The sequence below is a fragment of the Cebidichthys violaceus genome, unplaced genomic scaffold, assembly GCF_023349555.1.
Source record: "Cebidichthys violaceus isolate CVI_PGR_0920_01 unplaced genomic scaffold, fCebVio1.0.p SCAF_35, whole genome shotgun sequence".
Classification (NCBI taxonomy): domain Eukaryota; kingdom Metazoa; phylum Chordata; class Actinopteri; order Perciformes; family Stichaeidae; genus Cebidichthys; species Cebidichthys violaceus.
Window position 1 is genome coordinate 2,053,945 of NW_027176539.1, and position 22,905 is coordinate 2,076,849.

The window sequence follows — 22,905 nt, forward strand, 5'->3', positions numbered from 1 at the left end:
TCACCAGCAGCATGAAGTGAGAGCAGGAAGCCGTGAACACGTTTCACATGATGCAGATGTTTCACATGATGCAGATGTTTCATATGATGCAGATGTTTCACATGATGCAGATGTTTCTGTTTCATATGATGCAGATGTTTCTGTTTTATATGATGCAGATGTTTCATATGATGCGATGTTTCACATGATGCAGATGTTTCTGTTTCATATGATGCAGATGTTTCATATGATGCAGATGTTTCTGTTTCATATGATGCAGATGTTTCTGTTTCATATGATGCAGATGTTTCATATGATGCGATGTTTCACATGATGCAGATGTTTCTGTTTCATATGATGCAGATGTTTCATATGATGCAGATGTTTCTGTTTCATATGATGCAGATGTTTCTGTTTCATATGATGCAGATGTTTCATATGATGCGATGTTTCACATGATGCAGATGTTTCTGTTTCATATGATGCAGATGTTTCATATGATGCAGGTGTTTCATATGATGCAGATGTTTCTGTTTCATATGATGCAGATGTTTCTGTTTCACATGATGTTTCTGTTTCACATGATGTTTCTGTTTCACATGATGCAGATGTTTCATATGATGCAGATGTTTCTGTTTCACATGATGTTTCTGTTTCACATGATGCAGATGTTTCATAAGCTGCTGTTTTTTCCTGTTGTGATATTTCCTTCTGAATATATTTTAGAGATCTAAAGAGGTAAAATATTAAATATTTGTCAAGAAAACCCCCTAAAAATAACTTATTATAATATTATTATTATATATTATGTTATTTCCTACACTGGTAATATTTGCGATAGTTTCATGTCTCGATCCTTCATCAGGTCTGTTGTATTTCTTTCTGTTTTTTCAGATGCTGCTTCAGAGTCTCCAAAATTGCCACAATGTTTACCATCGTCGTCCTCTGCAGTGTAAGTGTTCCTAATATTTAACTTATGATGAAATAAATCTACACATCTGTGGAACTCTGATTAGTTCCATGTCTAAATGTAGATGAATGTGTAGCTGCATGTTGGTTCCTGGTTCCTCATCATCTGCTGACTGAACACGGTGTTGTGTGTTCAGCTGTTCTTCAGCATGTATCCAGACAGAGACAACCCCTGGAGGATGCTGGCCGTCTCCTCAACAGACAGTTTCTGTATCTTTTCCTACGGCTTCCATCGGTGCACATTTTTATTTTATGATGTGTTCTGAAATTAGAAACAAAAAGAGAGATCTGCAAGAGACCCAGCGGGCCTTTAAAACCACAGATGGGCTCCTGGAGGGGCCCAACGGGTACAGACCAGGAGGTCAGGAGGTCTGACTGACGAAACGTTGTGGAGAAAAAAGACACAAAACGAAAACAGAGAGACGTGAAAAGACCACGAACACAGAATAAACGACTTCAAACGACCCAAAAGACTAGAAGGAGACTGAAAATGACTTGATGTAGATGTGAAATGACTAAAAGTGGATCAAAACGACTCTGACACTTAAAATGACTAGAAGTGAAACGACTACAAAGAGACTGAAGACGACCACATAGAAACAGCTCAATATATCTGGTGTCCTCTCAGAAACACACACACACACACACACACACACACACACACACACACTCAGCTCCCGCAGATGTTTCTCTTGACCGTCCTCGTCCCTCAGCCATGAACCTGACAGACTTCAGAGATAACGCGTTGCTGAAGCTCCAGGTGGGGGGGCCGTTCACCAAAGGGAAGGTGGACCTCGACAACCAGGACTACATCCTGGTCCAGGTGGAGCAGATCGAGTCGCCGGGACAGCGGAGGAGGAGGTCTCAACAGGTGAGCGTCATCATCGTCATCGTCATCATCGTCATCATCAACCATCTCATTGATCTTCTGCTGTTTGTGGTCAGGTGATCTATAACTGGACCATTCCTCTGCACGGAGAACGAAGTGACCAGATTCTGTTGACCAAAACATTTGAGATGCTCAGCAGGTATTTTCATTTTCTTTCTTATTCTTATTTGTGTCTCTTTGTAGTCGTTAGGGGTCTCTCTGTGGTTTAGTGTATTTTTGTAGTCGTTTTATGTCTCTTTGTGGTTGTTTTGATAGTCATTGTGAGTCTGTTTGAGTCTTTGTAGTCGTTTTGTTTCTTCCCAAACTTCTCTGCAGGCTGTCATTACTGAATTCTTTTCTTAACAAAGTCATGTTTAATTAAAAGCTTTACAATTTGTGACTTTACGCCACATAACTTCATGCATGTTCCATTATTGTTGAGTGTGTGCTGTTTGTTTCTCGGACTTTGCCTCCGCTGCCAGACTCCCACATAACAAACCGAGCCGGTTCCTGACTACGGTCTGTGGGTCGGTGAACGCTCAGTGACAGATTGTACATGCTGCCTCCGTCTCCCACACAGCGACCCCATCGTCATCACGGTCCAGGCCTTCCTGCAGGAGAACGAGGTGGTGCCGCTCTCCATGACCCACCAGTCGCTCTACGTCACCGTGGAGACGCAGGTGGGCATCGCTGCAATCATCCTGACCGGAGTCTACGTTCTCATCATCTTTGAGGTGAACCAACCAACCAACCAGTCCCCGTTGTGTTTCCTCTTAACAGACTGTATTTCACTTCATAGGAACACTTCTTCACTGAAGTGACCGTCTGTGTGTCAACGACTCGCCTCGTGTTTCATCTCGTCTTCATCCGTTCATAAACGAAGCGTGACCTACTTTCCGGCGGTTTATTGCGGCGGCTGAATGTCAGAGGAGCAGCTCTGCTGTCTGATAAGGCGGCCGTGCTCTTCACAGGCTGCAGTCCGTAATAATGAGGATGCATCATACATGAGATGGAGGATCATGGAGCCGTCTGCAATATCACCTTTCACTTCTGCACTTCTTGATATTCAGACAGAAGGAAGCGAACCGAACGCGCTCACCTTCACCGTTTAGATTACAGTTAGAGATGCAGGATTATTTCATTTAAATAAAACACTCACATAAATGACACCTTGTGAATGCATTTTATTTGACTTTAAAGTGTTCACTAGTATATTTAAATGTTAAATGAGTTTTTAATGTCGTGTTCATGATGAATCTTTTGGACTTTTCAGATCGTGCATCGTACTCTGGCGGCCATGTTGGGTTCTCTGGCAGCTTTAGCCGCTCTGGCCATCATCGGTGATGTGAGTCTCTTTTCACTTCTCTGTTTTAGTCAGCCGCACAATAAATTAAAAAGCTACTTAGCTGATTCAAACTCTGTATTTTAGACAATATGTGAGTTGGAAATCCAGGGAACAATAAGGACAGGTAGCGATTAAGTTAAGGTGCATTCAGGCGCTCCTCGGATAATCCCATATCCAGAGTTTGGGAGTTCTTCTTCTGACTTTAGTGAGTCGTGCATTTTTCTGACACAATCATTAACTGTGAAAATGTCTCTTCACGTTCTATGAACTGATTTTCTTCTAATAAGAACGATGCTGCAGGATGTTTATGATGAACAGAGCTGAGATTTAAAACCTGCTTTTCCTGATTGAGGGATTCAAAATGGCCGCCGTGTCGATTTGGCCAGGTGGTCTTATTAATTGTTGTTTACAGATGAATTCATAGTTTTGGTGTTTGTCATTCCTCCGTGTTCACAAACACATCAAAAGCTTTGATTTCCTGATGATGAATCTGTTTAGTAAAAAAGTAAAAATAAATGGAAGTCTGTGTCACTTTAACAGTATTCATAATCTACTGCAACAACATGTTCTAGAAAAGCTAAAAACACAACTTTGGAAAAATCGTTTTCAAAGTTCCAACTGTGCAGAAATGAAAAGCACAGGCGTAATTAATAACGTTAATAATGGGTTCCAGTTGGAGGGAATCTTTGCGGCTCGCTGGGACCCTTCAGTTAGATTTATAAGGTCCACCTGTGCTTCTGCTGCTGGAACCAGTCAGAACGTAGAAAAAGACCTCCAGCGCCGAGAGGACGGATCTGGGCCGGGAGGAGTTATAGCGGACGCAGCTACTGAAGCGTGTGTTCAGGTTGTCAGGAAGCGTAGTGAAGAGAAGAACAGCGTATCCTGGTATCAAACGCAGATGAACGGGTCTAACAGAGACGTGTCTCCCACAGCGGCCCAGTCTGGTCACCGTGGTCGAGTGGATCGACTACGAGACGCTGGCTCTTCTCTTCGGCATGGTGAGACTCTACAGTGATGTTTATGAGTTCATGAACTCCTGCTGTACAAAAAGCTTTGTTTCACATTACTGGAAGATTTACACTTCACTGTGTCTGACGTCTTAAAGAAGTGATTTCAACACTTCATCACATCTACAACTACTCACTATCCACATAGAAGATCATCCACACCAGTGACATCTGAACGTCTCATCACAGTCTCCGTCAAACGTACTTTTTAGATTGTGTTCTTGGCTCATTTTGGGACAAAGGGGGACGTCTTTGAAGTACCATGAAGTTATAATCTATGCTGTCAAAATGTACTCTGAGTAAGTCCATTTGTGATCAATCTGCAAGCTAAAGAAGTATGATAGTGAAGTATTAGTGAAAAGAATATCCTGATTCTTACTGAGCAGCATCTTGTTGATCTAGTTCTTTGAAATATCGCTGTGACATAATCTTGTTATGTAAAGGAACGTGTCCCGTTTGTTCCAGATGGTGCTGGTGGCCATCTTCTCAGAGACGGGCTTCTTTGACTACTGCGCCGTGAAGGTGAGCTGTGTCTCAGAACAGACGCTGGACTAGAAGTGTCAATCGAGGAAGTCGTGATGTTTTTTAACACGAAGGTGTGGGTTATAGATCCTTTAGTCATATATATCTATACATATATATATATATATATATATCTATATATATAGATATATATATATATATATATATATATAGATATATACACCATGTGCATGTTTGCCTCCGGGATGCTGAGTGACAAGTCTGTGAAAATAGAAGCGCTCGAGTGTTTTAGAGTCGTCTCAAAGGCGACAGGCTTTGAGCTATTTCTATATATATATATATATATATATATATATATATATATATATATATGTATATATATATATATATATATATATATATATATATATATATATATAAATATAGTTTTTACCTCGACTAATCTGACACGAGCTTTGTGAAGCCCTCTGTGACGTGAGATGACCTCACAGGTTTTGATGTGCTGACTCTATAACGGGCTGACAGAATGAATTCTATCATATATAATAATCACATTATTGTGTTGTTGTTAATGCTCTCTGATAGACTTCATCTTTAAAGAGTTCTTCTTAACTTAGATCCACATCTACAAACAATGACAGATTACAGGTTGTCAGAAGAGTCTGTTGTTCCTCAGAAGTAGACTAGACCTTCGTCCTGTCTTTAGGCGGTCCAGGTTTCGGGTTTGATCCTGAATGTTGTCCGTGGACGGTGAAGGAGGTCAGTTCAGGTCCAGTAGCGCTCAGACCTGGAGAACAGAGCTTCATGAAAGATCGTGAATTTTAAGTGTGAGTTGGACAAGAAATTAGAAGAGCTTCTCTGAGACACGTCAGACTGTTACACAGAAGAGGTCCCATGGGGTTATGTTCTATTAGCATGAAAGAGTGTAAATATATATATATATATTATAAGGCTATTTTTGGAATCCTAGTACTCTACCTCTTCTGGGCTCAATGTGTCAGGAGAACATCTGGCCTTCAGAATGTCACTCAAAGAGACACACAATGACTACTAAGAGACACACAATCAAGCTCAAAGAACACAAAAATGACCACAGAGACTCAAAAGAGCAACAAAAAGAGGCTGAACAACCACAAAGTCTGTTTGTCTCGCTCCAGAGGTCGGGACGTCTTGTCTCATAATCCACCAATGCCAGTGCTGCTATAAGTCCTCACTGATGAGGTTTCACCTCGACATGCTTGATGCTTTAAACTGCTGAAACACAGAAGTGTCACAAGTCGTACTGAAGTGAATGAACACTTTCATGTGTTAAGCTCACTTCCCTTAACGTCGTTCTCATGGTTCTCTCTCTGAAGGCCTACCAGCTGTCCAGAGGAAGAGTGTGGCCGATGATCATGATCCTCTGTCTCATCGCCGCCATTCTCTCTGCTTTTCTGGACAACGTGACCACGATGATGCTCTTCACCCCAGTCACCATCAGGTAGGTCTGCCACCGTCCACCGTCTTCGTCAGGTTTTAATACATTATTGTTCTTTTGATACAAACCTTTTTAATCTGCTTTTAGCTTTTATTGCTCTCTAAAATACAATTTATTTCTAGTTTTATTTGTTTGTTCTCGCTTCTTGATTTCATTTTCTTGTAAATGCAAATTTTATGTTTTCTTACCGTCTTATGTTTAATATATTTTACTGAATGGCCTCGTGTCTGAATGGTGCACTATGAGAAGAGAGAAGAGACTCACATTCATGGTCCATCTAGAGGTCCATCTCCCAGTGTGTGGTGTGTTATAGATACATATATAACATGTCTCAGTATGTGGTGTGTTATAGATACAGATATAACACATGTGTGGTGTGTTATAGATACAGATATAACACATGTGTGGTGTGTTATAGATACATATATAACGTGTCTCAGTATGTGGTGTGTTATAGATACAGATATAACACATGTGTGGTGTGTTATAGATACAGATATAACACATGTGTGGTGTGTTATAGATACAGATATAACACATGTGTGGTGTGTTATAGATACAGATATAACACATGTGTGGTGTGTTATAGATACATATATAACACATGTGTGATGTGTTATAGATACAGATATAACATGTCTCAGTATGTGGTGTGTTATAGATACAGATATAACACATGTGTGGTGTATTATAGATACATATATAACGTGTCTCAGTATGTGATGTGTTATAGATACAGATATAACACATGTGTGGTGTGTTATAGATACAGATATAACACATGTGTGGTGTGTTATAGATACATATATAACACATGTGTGGTGTATTATAGATACATATATAACACATGTGTGGTGTGTTATAGATACAGATATAACACATGTGTGGTGTGTTATAGATACAGATATAACACATGTGTGGTGTGTTATAGATACAGATATAACACATGTGTGGTGTGTTATAGATACATATATAACACATGTGTGGTGTGTTATAGATACAGATATAACACATGTGTGGTGTGTTATAGATACAGATATAACACATGTGTGGTGTGTTATAGATACATATATAACACATGTGTGGTGTATTATAGATACATATATAACACATGTGTGGTGTGTTATAGATACAGATATAACACATGTGTGGTGTGTTATAGATACAGATATAACACATGTGTGGTGTGTTATAGATACAGATATAACACATGTGTGGTGTGTTATAGATACAGATATAACACATGTGTGGTGTGTTATAGATACAGATATAACACATGTGTGGTGTGTTATAGATACAGATATAACACATGTGTGGTGTGTTATAGATACAGATATAACACATGTGTGGTGTGTACTAGATACAGATATAACACATGTGTGGTGTGTAGTAGATACAGATATAACATGTCTCAGTATGTGGACATCCAGTAGCTGTGGAGTGTGAATCACACCTTCAGAAAAGAAGGATGAGACATGTCTTATACTTCATGGTCTTATTAAGACATTTGAAGTAAACTAACTGTTATTAAAGTTGAATATGAATTAATTTACTTATGGTTTGATGCGATGGGAACTTTTTTCTTTGTGGTGGTGAGTTAGATGAGAACACTGACACCACGCGGTAAATATGAAGCCTCAGCGAGCAGCCGGTTAGCTTAGCTTAGCGCAAAGACCGGAGACGAGGGGGGGGGGGGGGGGGGGGGGGACATGGTGAGTCTGGTCCGGCACATAAACCTCTATAAAACGATGAATTGAGTTTTTTTTGTTATTGAATGAACCAGATATAACGTGTTGATTAGTGAGTGTTTAAAATAGTTGATAGATCACAAACGTGGGACTCAGAAGCTGTAATTCTCTGTGGAATCAGCTGCATGTGAGCCGCCCACCTCTGTCTCTTCCTCATTATTAGTGTTTCTATTTCCAGCTCTTCAACCATTATTAAGTTCTCAAAATGTCTCCGGAAGGTCAGAATACAGAAGATATTTGACTTGAAACGATTCAAATAACACAGAAGCTGTGCTCTGATTAGATCCCAGACCAGCAGGGTGTAGATCCTGATGTTAGAGGACCAATGCCTCTTTTCCTCCTCCAGGATCCATCACTTACACTCCTGTATGTATTTCTGCCACTCGTCACAATCTCGTCAGGGCTAAAAGGGCTTTTCTGTCTGATATTTGCAGGTTGTGTGAGGTGCTTAATCTGGACCCCAGACATGTCCTGATTGCAGAGGTAATCTTCACCAACATCGGAGGAGCCGCCACAGCTGTCGGAGATCCACCCAACGTGATTATAGTGTCAAATCAGGACCTGCGCAAAGAAGTAGGCACCTTCACAGCTCTCTCTGCTGCAGTATCATCTGTAATCTGACACATCCACACAAACACAATGCTCTTCATGACTCCACTGTGACGTAATGATGAAGAGGAAGGAGCCGCACAGATGGTCCGGTTCTGACAGGTGAACGACAGATTGAGGAACACGTCCATCAGATATGGATTCGTGTCACTTGTAGCTTTTGATTTTATCACATTTGAGTGTTGTTGGGAGATTACTGAAGTCACTTCCATGCTCAACAGTGAATTATTAAGACTTTCCCTGGTGAGTTATTGTGTGTTTGTATTGACTAGCTTTGCCCTAAAGGTTATATCAAGCCCTCACAGACTCCACCGTATCCGTGCAATAGTCACTATTATCCTCATTTTTCACACGTTTTCCTACAAAAGTCCAGAAACACGTGTCAGTTTCAGCTAGTTAAATGCACACAGTCTCTTCAAAGTAAACTTCTGTCTACACAGGAAACAACTTTAGAAAAGATGGTGAAATACGTAGTCATGTTTAGTCGTGTTGTTTTTCTAAAGCATTCGTTTCCCTCAAATAATCTCTGACGTTGGTGACCTAATACAGCCTCCACAGTGCATGCACACATTATAGTGCACAAACAAACATTTGTAAGTGTTTCATTGGTATGCACTGTGGGTACATTTAATCATCTGTGTTTGCTGGCTTGTACATGAGCTATCTCTGCTCAGCACAATCTCACTGTGTATCTAAACAGTCATGAGCTGTGACCTCTTGTTCATGTTGATGTGCAGCCGGTGAATGGAGATTTAGTGCCAGTGAAACCCATTTATATTTTTTGCCGCCGCCTTCATAAATCAGAGGAATTCAACATGTCAAAAGAAAGCGAAACGCCATCCGATTCCAAACACCCTCCCCGTGTTACAGTGCATATGGATGCACTCGCTCTTGTTCTGTTTATAAGACTTGACTTTGAAGTCGTACCTCCTCCTTCCTACTATTTTTAGCATATATAATACTATGTCATTCAGTTCACCATACAGTCATTATAAGCAACAGAGCTGCTCAAAGAGTCCCTCTTATAGCACATTTCATTATTTTTGATGCGTGTAGAGTAGCACCTTCCTCCCCTTTCCTGCAAAAATACTCACCTGCAGCTCAGCAGCAGCTTATGTCGGTCTGGCTCTGGTCTTCTATAAGAGGCAGGCTGGGCCACACTGGAGACCCTTTCTTTGGGATTAGTGTCTGATTAAACTTGTGAAGGAGACGTTGTTGATCCTGATGCAATAATGTGTCTAATGCTGCAGAGCTCAAGGCTCAGGGCTAACTTTCAGCACTGGGACCAATGGTGGAAAATCACGCATTATCACGAGTGTTAAATCGCACTTCCTTATCAACAAATAATGTTTACATGCCATCGTTTCATATTGCGCTGTGTATTGTTTTATTGCACATATGGTTCATAAATAAATTGGCCTCCTGAGCGTATATTTAATTAATTGTATCGCGTCCATGCCAGACGACCTCCAGCAATAACACCAATATAAACTATACAACCGTCATATTTTAATATAGCTGCTACTTATGAAGCTAGCTTACAAAACGTTACGCAGAAAATCACTTATGCTAACCTTATGACTTTGCTACCGTTGGCTAAAGTTAGCTGGCTATGCTAATGTGGTTAGGACACTAACGTTAGCAAAACAACAGGAATAAAATTGCCAGAAGCCTAATGTAAACATTTCAGTTAACATCAGTTTGCTAACGACATTAGCATAGCTAGCTAGTGTTATACTGATATAGTTAGCAGACTAACGCTAATGTTAGCACAACAGCATGGAAACTATGCAAAAAGCATGATGTAATAATTTCATCTAAAGTTAACATTAGTTTGCTAATTACATAGCATAGATAGGTAGTGTTGTACTGATATTGTTAGCAAACTAACGCTAATGTTAGCACAACAACAACAGGAGAAAAAATGCTAAAAGCTGTAATCAGCTCACAACATTAGCATAGTTAACGCTAATAAGGTTAGTACAAGTTATTTGTTGCTTAATGTCACGTTACTTAACTTTATAAGTTACAGTTGAATTTAAATATTGAGGTTGTATTGTTTACATTGTTGTTATTGTATATTGGAGGTTGTGTAGCTTTTTCAAACTAATGAACGTCTGCTATCATATCCTGATGATCGTATCCTGGCGTACTGATGTAACTTCAGACGTCCCTTCTTTTTCGAAGCTCTGCAGCTTAACGCTTCTCATAATGTGTGAAAGAACGTCCATTTATTTTGCTGTGCTTCCTCAACTTTACTTTGAAAGGTCTACTTGAATAGAGTCTGCAAAAAAGTGGTCAATGTTCAGTCATATTGATCGAAAACCTTACTTTCCTGAAGTTTGGTCACATCACATCTGCATTTAAACATTTGTCGTCCTAATATTATGGATCAGCATTTAGAGGCAAGTTGTCCAGATCGTGACGTCGGTAAACAGCAGTAAGAACGTTTTTCATTTTGTCTCTGTCTCATAAGCTTCACTCTTCTTACGCTCAGAGGGGGAACGCCGCTGCATCACCAGAAGACATGACATTTCCACAGCTGCTTGATGCGACATCTGTTCCGTGTTGACATTTTAGCCTGTTGTGGTTTGCAGCAGCATGTGGTCTCCTCCGGTGTACCGCGCAGCTCCTATACCTCACCAGGTGGCGCCGTCCAGTTTGTCTTGGCTCGGTGTCCCGGGGGACAGAACCGCGATGTTCTGGCCTCTTGATAAGGACAGCTGGTGTGTGCATGCACCGTTTGCTTGCATGTTTGTTTGTTTGCATGCCTGCTTGTTTGTGTGTGTGTGTGGGTGGATCCAGATATATAATGAATGGCAGCAGCTGGGCGATGTGTGTTTGATTTGTTACAGAGCAAGGCAGCATGGCGCATACAAAATCTCCTTTTTTTGGTATGAATTCATTATTGAGGGACGTTAGCGACTCTCGGTGCCAAATGGATCTCGTCCAGCCGGTCATAAGAGGCGTTGACTTTGGCTCACGGAGACACGGACTCACCGGGGTCACAGTTTACGGCCGCAAACAGAGACGTGTTACAGCAGCAAATACTTCTTCTCTAGTGGTTTGCTCTCTCCTGTCTTGCCACTGAACAGTTGGAAAGATTGGAAATATGTTACAGAGACCAGGCTGGTCTCATCCAGCGTTCATAGCAACACCTACGACAAAATAATGCACAAACAACGAACCTTCAGCCAGGAGGCCGCTGGTCGATCTCCGTGTGGAGCGAGACGTCTGTGTTGATGTTTTAGTAGCGTAGCTTGCGTACTTCAGTGGTTATTTAAACCAAAAAACGATCTCGTATTTCACCATCTTTTCTTAAACCTAACTAAGTAGTTCTGTTTCCTGTGAAAACAGCAGTTTATTTTGAAAAGATTGTATTCATGTAACTAACTGAAATAGACACGTCCTGCAGGCTTTCTTAAGAAAACGCTCAGAGAATGAGGAGTACGTTGTCGTAGGAACCGTTGTTTAAAGGATAACAGAGATGTATTGGACTGTGACTCAGATACAGGACATTCAGACCCTCTCTGCACGTAAACAGATGCTTTTTTAAACCCATATTGTCCTCTAGAACGCAAAAGAACCCGACTCCAAACGCTCGTATATGTATATGTATTGATAAGGTGCTTAAGATCTCTTGCTCAGCTCCCACTACTGAGATTTTACTTTTGGTGAAACATTGAAAACATTCAAACTTTGTAGATCAAAGGCTTGATACCTGTGTGCTTATTATACGTGTGAGAATATCTTAATTTGTTGTTTCGCTGCTTCTTCCTGCTGCATGTTGTCGTGGCAGAAACACCAGCGTTAAGTTGATTTAATGAGCACAAAGCGACACACAACAAGGCCAAAGGATTCGTTCTTACGTTCTCGCTCTTATGGTCTAACTTCAGAATCAGACGTCAGACCGATTTGACAGAACATTTGGTGTGCGTAGCGTACAGGAAGTGTTTCTCTGACGCCGTGGTTCTTCATAAAACCAACTGTGTTGTTTTCAGCTCGGCTGTGATGCTTTTCTTCAACGATGTTCTGTTGCCCTCCTCTCCCTGTCATCTGACACGTTAGCTGCAGTTAGTGAACCCTGCAGAGGTCACTACTAACCACTTCTCTGAATATCTGCATTTGTATTCTTCATAGTGTAGAAGCGGTATGAATCACTCGCAGCTTCTTAACGGCGTTAAACTAGAGGCTTTAAGAATAATAAATCCTCTGAAGGTGATGTCACACAAGGACACATTTGATGAGACGGAGTCATTGTGAGGACAGCGCTCAGACGAGGCTGCTGCTTCTTTCTATTACAGGAAGTGAGACGAGGCTCGTGCCAAACTGTTCGGTGCTGATGAGAAAACATCTTAAGGATGCAATTAGCACCGCCCCCTTTTTGTGTGCAATAATCAAACTCTTTGCTTTTCATTTTCCCTCTTATTATCTCAGGCTTCTCTCAAAAATGAACTCCCATAAAGCCTCTGCATGCATCTGAACACCTCCATTCTTTGCTAAAAGCACCACATGATAATTATCTGAATGAAGATATAGATTACTGCTCAAGCTTCCTTTTGTCTCAGACAATGGACAGTTTGAGCTTGATGCTCTTTGTCATGTGAGATAATCACAGTTGTGTGTCTCTCTCTACACCTGACGCACTAATGAGTGCGTCTGAATGAGTCCTCTAACGCGCCGCTGTTCTTTTCTCTCACAGGGGATCGATTTTGCCAGCTTCACAGGCTTCATGTTTCTTGGAATAAGCGTCGTCCTCCTCACCTCGTTTCCCTTCCTGCGGCTGCTCTACTGGAACAAAAAGCTCTACAACAAAGAGTCCATCGAAATAGTTGGTGAGTGGAGAGCAAAGGGCGTCGTCATGTTGTCACGGGGTTGCTCTGGATGTGGGACAATCTGAAGTCAATTATGACGGCTTCTTGATGATTAGTATGAAGAGTATTAAGGCGCTCGGTGCTCATGGAGACACACACCTTCTCATAGACACTTCATTAACTCTGACGCCCTCGTGATCTTCATGGAGGCCTCAGAATGGATGAGCTCAGCATCGTGTCGTCGTCCTCATCAGGTCACTGGTTGATATCAGAGAAGATTTGGTTCAAATGTAATAAACAACATGTTTATAACCAGATACTTTTAGGACTTTCAAGCCCCATTTTGGTTTCACACACTTTCTATTAAGGTGCACATATTTAGCATTAACTACATGCATATGTTGCTCTTTATTAGTCATAATAAAACTCTTATTAACGCCTGATTCTGCTTGATAATATTCTGCTGGTTCATTTACATACAGTTCCCCCTCAATAACCTCCTGATTACTGCTTATTAATAGGACCCTGTTCACCACCTTATGATCATAGTCATTCCCTCTTAACGGCGGTTAAACATTCATATTTTGTTCATGTATATTCTATTCAAATGTACCAAAGTGTTAAAATGACACTAAGTGAATCTCAATCAGAATACTCATGACTCATTCATTCACTTTGACTCTTATTAACCCACACAGGTTCCCTTATTTAAAGTGGCCTCTCAGTAAAGCCATTAAAGCGCTGCTGCAAATTCACAGGCGCTGTTCTTAAGGGATGGGTTACTAACATGGAGGTTCACTGAGATGCACAGGTTTTAGTAAAAGTCATTGGTAGAAGAGTAAAGTCAGTTTCTTTATTGGTTTGATAGAGATAGAACAAATCTATTATCGTTTTGTTACATACGAACAGACCACGCTCTAATGAGCATGACTATTATGGTATGAGTAATTCAAGTACGACAACTTCCTGTCAATAAGCAGTAAAAGTGTCAGCTTCAAAATGTCACTCAAAGAGACACAAAACAACCAGGAAGAGACTCCAAACAACCTCAAAGAGACTTATATCAACTACAAAGAGACACAAAACAGATATATATCTAATATGCCTCTGATGAGCATGCATATTAGCAGCATATGCATGCTAATATGCATGCTAATAAGCTACCAGTTGATGGTGAACATGTGTAAGCTAACAGAACGAGTCGCTAACGTTGGTTTGATTGAAGGACTCATGGTGATAAGTTCATCATTTACTGGGTGGAACACTTTCACCTTTGACCTGGTTCATATATATATCTCTCTATATATATATAGAGAGATATATATATAGATATATATATATCTCTATATATATATTTAATGAAGTACCATTTAACAGAGGAGATATGAATTGGTTGTCTGACTGCTGTCCACACTGTCCAGAGTAAGATCATTGAGTCTCTCCTCTGCTGCTGTAGATCTTTGCACACGACACCCTGCAGAAGCAGGTAATGGGTGAAGTAATAAAAACAGGGGCTATTTGTGTGAAATAGATTTTCTCCCAGCAACACAGCCGGCTCTCATCAGTGTTCACCCACAATAGAACATAGAGATCCTCAGCAGGCGATCATTAACACAGAGACCACCGGAGATCCCCAAGTGGGTCAAACCTGCTCACATTGGAGACCGGCTGTCGGCCCGCTGAGCCTCCGGTGGACTGGAGGGGAGCCGATCAACACGGTGGCCGTTCGATGCGGACCCGATAAGCCCGTCTGCAAACCCCCAAACACTGGAGCGTCCTCCTCTCCCTCCATGCTGGCCGTACAGCTGGGAGAGCACAGAGCCTCCGCCACGACTGGTAATTGTGGAGATTAGCTTAAGGGCCGGTGAGATCCTATTAAGGTCACCTAGCAACCTTCCTGAAAGAGGAGAAACACCTCCTGGTGTCTGCACAGGCGTCCGGCTCCCTCAGGCTTCTGCTCCCGAGCCGGTCGATGAGCCCGGCTGCATTAGACCTCGATGGGGGCTCGCAGCATATTGACCAGAAACATCTTGTTATCCTCTCAGCTGTAGGAGCTATTACCCCCCCCCCCCCACGATCAACACGCTACTCTCTGCTGTACAATCCTGTTTGACACTGAACTCTCTCCTGCTCTGCAGAACTCAAGCACGAGATCCTGGTCTGGAGGCAGACGGCTCAGCGCATTAACCCCGCCAGCCGGGAGGAGACGGCTGTGAAATGCCTCCTGATGCAAAAAGTCCTCAACCTGGAGAGTCTGCTCCGCAAGATGATGAAGACCTTCCAGAGGTGAGGAGAACAACACTGGAGAACATTGCTGAGAAGGCTTCTCCTCGCCTCTCACAGAAACATAAAGTCATCTTATTCAAGACGTCATTGGTGCATTTTCAACCCTCCTACAAAATGAAGTTCTCATACAACTAAACATGCGTTTTAAAGGGAAACGGATCTTCTCCTGGAGTACAGTTATAACTTCAAACAACAAAACACTACAGACAGTTAGGTTTAGTCAGAAATATCATGGTTTGGTTAAAAACAAGTACGTTTGTTATCTTAATTAAATGACAGATGTAGATTAAAATAGACACGTATCATTTATGCTAATTGATGCACATTTAGTTGAGTTTATTTCAGATTAAAACACAACATTGTACTTTTTTTAAATCATTTTTTTTCTCAAAAACGAGCTCAAGGAAGTCTGAGAACACTTTCTGTTTCTGTCCCTTTGTCCAAGATGTTCTCCAGACAGTCAAAGCAATTAACAGCCCAAATATAATATTTCATAGCACTGGGAAATACTGAAGCACCAAACGCAACACTCAACAAATACCTAAAAACAGCACAACGCTCGTTATGCATTCATAAACGGCTGATAGAGGAGCCACCACACATCATTTAACGAACATTTAGAAGCTCTTAAGAGAGTTATTAGTCTATGATTGAATGTTTTTCTCTGCTTTTAACGCTCATTAAAATGTTGCTGCATCCGACAGACAAATTTCTCAAGAGGACAAGAACTGGGAGCAAAACATCCAGGAGCTGCAGAAGAAGGTGAGCTTTCATACGTCATGTGACCGCGGTGACGTGATCTCGTCTTTGAAGCTCCACTTGAACTAATACCATCAGTGTGTTGCATGATAACCCTTTAAAAGCTCTCCCTCCATTCAGACTCAATATAAATGTACATATAAATACATATATATATATATCTATATATATATGTATTTCTCTCTCCTCCACAGCACAGAATAACCGACACGGTGCTGTTGGTGAAGTGTGTGTCCGTCCTCACCGTGGTGATCTTCATGTTCTTCCTCAACTCCTTTGTTCCCAGCATTCATCTGGAGCTCGGTGAGCACTGCTCTCTCATTACGGCTCTGTTTCTACAGGCCCCCACCGGGCGCTTTAATGGTTCTGTCATGTAATTATGAAGCACAGCTTCCTCCGTCCTCTAGTGTGAATTGAGCCCAAATAACGGGCTGACGAGCAAAAGCATCCGACAAATTACACGGACGCTGAGCTGCATTTAGACTCTCTCTCTCTCTGCATCTGTTCAATTTAAAACCTCTGGCGATAAACAGTGTTTAAGGCAAAACTACTGAATGCACATTTGATCTGAAATATGCAGATATAGAGAGCTGCAGGGATGAAGTATGTCTGTAGTCCAACCAGACGACATCCAAAGCGTCACGAGTTAAAGCTGCATTCTCTCTAGTGTCCACCAGGGGGCGACTCCTCTGGTTGTATAGAAGTCTAGTCTAAAATGACTCTACTTCTCTCTTGATTTATTCCCTCAGTAAACATTGTAAACATGAGTTTATGGTCTCAATCTCTAGTTTACAGTCTTCTTCAATACAGCATGATGTTCATTTAGTACATTATGCTCCATTTAGAGTCACCTTGTTGCGTTACCTTGTTGCGTTACCTTGTTGCATTACCTTGTTACGTTGTTATGTTGCTGTGTTAACGTTGTTAAGTTATCTTATTATGTTTCCTTGTTGCGTTACCTTGTTGCGTTACCTTGTTGCGTTACCTTGTTGCGTTACCTTGTTGCGTTACCTTGTTACGTTACCTTGTTACGTTACGTTACCTTGTTACGTTACCTTGTTACGTTACCTTGTTTCGGTGGTTCCGTTCTCTTGTTCCACTGCATTGTTGTTACATTGTTACCGCGTTACTGTACAGTGTTTTTTTTAACCTTAACCAATCGTTTCTCAGAGTAAAATTGGCATTTTGTGTTTCCTCAAGCGTGCATGAGGCGGATTTTAGAGATATCAATTATAACTTTGCAGATTGGTCTTCAATAGAATAAAATAAATTCTTTAAACTCCTTTGAGTCTTTGGAGATGCAGAATGCCTGAAGCATCACAGCTTCTTATCTCACCATACGCTTACAAGTGTACAAGATAGTGGAGCCGGAGCACAAATCTCTTTATCTGTTGGCCTTGTTTCTGTTTACTTTCTTCTGTGTGCCTTTTTACATTTCCTGTCTCAGACACTGTTGTCGTGCTTGTGACAGATAAGTCGATCATGAACTGCTCAGACTAAAAGCTCTTTTCAATTGGAGAGCTCTCTGGGTTTGTTATCTGCTGCTCGCTCTGTTCAGGATGCAGCTTCAGGAAATATCAATGCAGTGTGGAAATCAAAAATGTCATATTTCTGTCTATTATATTTGTCCTCTGTTGCTTGAAGGAATCATAGACCTTATAAGACACTTATGAGTTATCTACGTTTTGCAATTTGTACAAGATGTTGACATTACATGAGCTTTTATGGTTCATTATTTATTCATTTTTGGCATTTAAAGATGAACATTCTGAGAATTAATGATTATTTAGTAATTATGATCAGGAAGGATGTCGGTCAAAAATGTAACTCAATGAAAGTGGAAAGTAATATTAATAAACAATTGTATGGCAGTTTTTTTAAAGTATTTTTCCTCAGAGCACACGGCTTTATAGAGTATTATGTATATTATATGTTCAGCCCAAGTTACCTACAAATAAACTAATGCAGGGTTAATGAAAACAGTTTGAAGTTGACACAAGCCTAATCGACTTTTCTTTAACAGTAACTTAACATAACAAAACACTTATCAAACACGTTATGAATTGGATAAGGATAACCTTTATGAATTGATTTTATTAATTCATTCACCTTCTCTGTTCCGTACCTTTCCCATTGTCTCGTTGACTCTAAACCCGTCCCCGTGTCTTCATCCAGAGATTAAAGTCGATGCAGGAGAACACAAATAAACACAGACACCAGAAACACCTCCACCTCCGTCAGACTCTAACCTTCCCTCCGCCCGTCTCCTCTCTCCTTGCACCGCACTTCTTTTCCTCACTAGTTCCCTTCAGTTGTGAAATTATTTCCCTGAAGGCCTCGGCCGAAGCAATCACTGGCGCTCACCTGTTTAATCACATTTTCTCCAGGTGGATGCACACTCTCTCAGAGACACTGTGTCAATGCAAACACCAGCTGGCTGGACCGTTGTCCTCCAGACTGGAATGTGTTGAAATGACATCAAATACTTTATTCATTATTATACTTCCAACAAGTTCCTTCATGCTGCGATCTGGTTATTAGATTATAGAGAGGGTTCAACTCTCTGCAGCAGATTGAATTCTCGTTTTCATTTTCACACGTGCAGAAGGAGTTTGAGATATTTCCTGATTGTTGATATTTGAGATTTATTTGTTCGCACAATAAATCAAAGCAGCAGTTGTGCAGGTGAGATAAAAAAAAGAAAAGGCTCTCACCTCAATAAACATTATAAGCAAATACAGAAGTCATAAACTAAACAAAAAAGCCAATATGAGCCAATTTCGCTACGTTGTTACGCTACGTTGTTACGCTACGTTGTTACGCTACGTTGTTACGCTACATTGTTACGTTAAGCTGTTATGTTATATTGTTACGTTACCTTTTTAAGTTTTAATGTTAGGTAATGTTGTAATTTATTCACAATAGCTGGGGTCCTTAAGATACGTTGTTACGTTACCTTGTTACGTTACCTTGTTACATTACCTTGTTACGTTACCTTGTTACGTTACCTTGTTACGTCACATTGTTACCTTGTTTAGTTATGTTGCTGTGTTAACGTTGTTAGGTTATCTTTTGTTTCCTTGGTACGTTACATTGTTACACTGTTGGGTTACGTTGCTACTTTACATTGTTATGTTACGTTGCCTTACCTTGTTACGTTGCCTTGTACGTTACCTTGTTACGTTACCTTGTTACGTTACCTTGTTACGTTGCCTTGTACGTTACCTTGTTACGTTACCTTGTTACGTTACCTTGTTACTTACCTTGTTTCATGGAGTTAGTTCATATATATATGTATGTGTGTATGTGTCGTGTGTGATGTGTCTTGTTCTAAATCTGTCTTCATGAAACCATGAACCATGTTGTGTTGTCTCTGAAGAGAAGATGTCAGCCGATGTGTCTCGTTCTCTCTCAGGTTGGATCGCTATCCTGGGCTCACTGTGGCTTCTGGTTCTGGCCGACATCCAGGATTTCGAGATCATCCTGCATCGGGTGGAGTGGGCCACGCTGCTCTTCTTCGCTGGCCTCTTCGTGTTGATGGAGGTATTTAACACGCGGCCCGTGTTCATGGCGTTCAATGGAAGCCCTTCATGTTTTAAAAGAGATTCACACGTGAAGCAGTGGGAACTGAGACCAAACAACACCTTGTGCAGAGCCTCCGTTTATCACACCAGGTTAATAAAGTAGAGTTGTTCCAAGCTGGATGCCTTCTTGGATATTTATTCATGTTGGTTTTGTCCAAACCAACTTCTGTCCACACTGCGCTGTAGCTGAGTTTAATACAGATTGATTTTTTTTGGCGACATTTCAAAAGTTTGCTTGAAATTAACTTGACAATTGAATAGAAACACGACTCGAGTTCACAACTAATCAGTGTTGAAATCAGCAGGAGGAGAGCTAGTTAACGTTAGCTGTTAGCGGAACAGTGCTGATTAGCTAAATAACGACGCTAACAGCTAACGTTAGCAGGATGTGTTCAAAATGTAATCTTGTAAACTGTAGTTCAGCATCAATATGAAATAGACATTGGAGAGTGAATTATGACCCGTTTGACTCTTTTTGTGTCAGAGTGAAGTATCGGAAAAGAACAACACGATATCTGAACATGTGAAACCATGAAGCGATCCAGAACTGTGACACATGAAGCCGTGTTCTCCTGTGAACAGCAGCTCGTCCTGACGGTCCTCAGTGACAGGAATCAGTGGGCTCACACTCTGAAGAGTAGAGGATCCATTCGTTTCAGTGACAGGGTGGTTCAACAGACCCCCAGTGTCTCCAAACCCACAACCAGAACACATTTGTCTCTGTCTGCTTAATGTCGGCTAAATCAAAAACAAACTGCTTTCCTTCTCCTGGTTTAATCCCACATAACTAATATTATTCCTCCTGTTAATCTCCTCTTCATCTCGCAGGCTTTAGCTCAGCTGCAGCTCATCGACTACATTGGAGAACAGACGGCGCTGCTCATAAAAGTGAGTTTTTTGATTCTCAGAACGATCGTCTCTCGGGGCTCCACGCGACTGGCGTAATTGATAATTGGGCGCAGGTGATGCGATATTGTTTTTCATGCATATTGATCCTTTTTGTTTTCCGCGCGGTTTGATTTCTTTGTTTGCATCTGATTCCCGGCGGCGGGCAGAGGAGTCGGAGGTAATCTCCGCTTCACGCCGAGCTGAGGATTGCAGCGGTAATAGAGGCGTCAGCTCGTGTTTAGACGGCGAGCTGCTAGAAGGCCGATAATCACACATGACAGGTGGAGCGCTGCTCGTTTTCACCTGCTCAGCCTCCACAGGCGACAGACTGCATGCTGGGTAGAAGCCTTCCTCTCCTGACACCAAAGAGGACATGTTGTGACCCGGAGATCGATCCCTCCCTCTTGAAGAAAGTCCTGATTCCTTCAAGAGGGAGGTTGACTGGAGCAGCTAAGAGCGAGGAAGCGCCGGTGTTTCCTTCAGGAAGTGTTTTCATCACACATCTGGAAGATCTCAGACCAGATGTTACACAAGCTTTTCACTTCATTAGCTGTATTTAGTTTGTGTCGCTCCTCATCAGACTCTGGTCACCTGATACTATGTGATTCATCAGTTCAACTGCTTTAATCCTGACATGATGTTTACAAGAGAACACATATCAATAATACCCTCAGTAATATTAAGAGTATAATATATAAGAAGTCTTTATTACATATGGAACACTGTTATGTTCATCTGACAGATCATAAAACAGAGTTATAGCTAAACGATGAACAGCTGATCAGCTGAGACACGAGTCATGTTTAAATGTTTCACTCACGTCTCTTTAAAATGGCGGTCCGAGGACGTCTCTTTGTTAAATGCTCATCGCCTCGACTCCTCTCTCCTCTCGTCTCCTCCTCTCTCTCAACTCCTCCTCGTCTCCTCCTCGTCTCCTCTCGTCTCCTCCTCTCTCCTCTCGTCTCCTCGTCTCCTTCCCCTCACATGGGGCGGGACTACAAGACGCGAGGCGAGGAGTGCGAGGAAAGGAATCGAGGAGGCAAATGTGCTGGGTGATGGGTTGAGGTGGAGTGTGTGTGTGTGTGTGTGTGTGTGTGTGTGTGTGTGTAATATGACAGTAATAACGTGTTGTAACCTCTCCTCTCAGGCGGTGCCGGAGGACCAGCGCCTGGCTATAGCCATCATCCTGGTGATGTGGGTCTCGGCTCTGGCTTCGTCCCTCATTGACAACATTCCCTTCACCGCCACCATGGTGAGCGGCTGCAGCTGGACTTCTCTCTGCAGCACATCGGGTCATCAATGACCCTTGATGTTACACAGCGCTGTGACACACTGTGGTTCCAGCACACGTTAGTACATGACAGCATTACTGCGTTAACCGCCAACCGACCAGTCACCAACTGACTACCACCAACTGTTCTCCTTCTGATTCTGTCTTTCTGCTCTAGCAGCAGGAAACAAAAAGACTCTCAGACACTCGTGAATCATCTCCTTCAGTTGTGGGGACAATATTTTTCAATTATTCCTGTTACAACTATGAGACCAACTCGTCACCACTTTAGTTGTCAGCTGTCTGTTTTGCTGAACATCAGTAGATGTGTGAGATCGATGTTGGTGACGGCCGTCAGTGAGCTCTATTAAAGCGACAGAAGATGTTGTCCTCGCTGACGGAACGAGACGCAGCTTTTATGAATTAAACATTTTTTCTGAGTATCAGTATTAATAATTTGAACATATTTTCAGGCCCATGCAAAATGTATTCTTCCAATAAAAGAAGATTTCAAAGCGCATCCACTTTCAATTCAGTGCACAGCTGATAAGAAAAGCATGTCCTGACTGTCACAACAGAAAACACATTCTGTTCATTCAGACCAGAACAATGAATTCATGAATCAATCAGTTTAGAGGCTCTTTTAAATGTTTGACAGTTTTGAAAATATGTTTATTTGCGTTCTCACTCGAGATGATTGATGCCTCTTTCATGTTTGTACAGTAAATAGTAGTTAGCTTAGATTAGCAAGACAACAGCTAGCCTAGCTCTCTTCAAAGGTAAACATGTCACCACCTCAACCCTTTAAGTCCAGGAGAC

The 22,905-nt window shown here is 41.6% G+C and overlaps 1 protein-coding gene across 1 annotated transcript in view; it reads left to right on the forward strand.

Moving 5' to 3' along the window:
• Positions 1-22,905, forward strand: part of oca2 (oculocutaneous albinism II) — a 43,755-nt gene that overhangs the window by 10,490 nt on the left and 10,360 nt on the right. Inside the window, exons 4-21 of the mRNA XM_068725397.1 lie at positions 1-16; positions 874-931; positions 1,086-1,158; positions 1,662-1,819; positions 1,894-1,976; positions 2,397-2,550; positions 3,090-3,161; positions 4,094-4,159; positions 4,634-4,690; positions 6,007-6,131; positions 8,311-8,449; positions 13,188-13,320; positions 15,438-15,585; positions 16,290-16,347; positions 16,539-16,647; positions 19,760-19,887; positions 20,757-20,816; positions 21,964-22,068. The exon at positions 1-16 is cut by the window's left edge and continues 176 nt beyond it. Coding sequence (XP_068581498.1) covers positions 1-16; positions 874-931; positions 1,086-1,158; positions 1,662-1,819; positions 1,894-1,976; positions 2,397-2,550; positions 3,090-3,161; positions 4,094-4,159; positions 4,634-4,690; positions 6,007-6,131; positions 8,311-8,449; positions 13,188-13,320; positions 15,438-15,585; positions 16,290-16,347; positions 16,539-16,647; positions 19,760-19,887; positions 20,757-20,816; positions 21,964-22,068 — 1,742 coding nt within the window. The remainder of the gene's footprint in view (positions 17-873; positions 932-1,085; positions 1,159-1,661; positions 1,820-1,893; positions 1,977-2,396; positions 2,551-3,089; positions 3,162-4,093; positions 4,160-4,633; positions 4,691-6,006; positions 6,132-8,310; positions 8,450-13,187; positions 13,321-15,437; positions 15,586-16,289; positions 16,348-16,538; positions 16,648-19,759; positions 19,888-20,756; positions 20,817-21,963; positions 22,069-22,905) is intronic.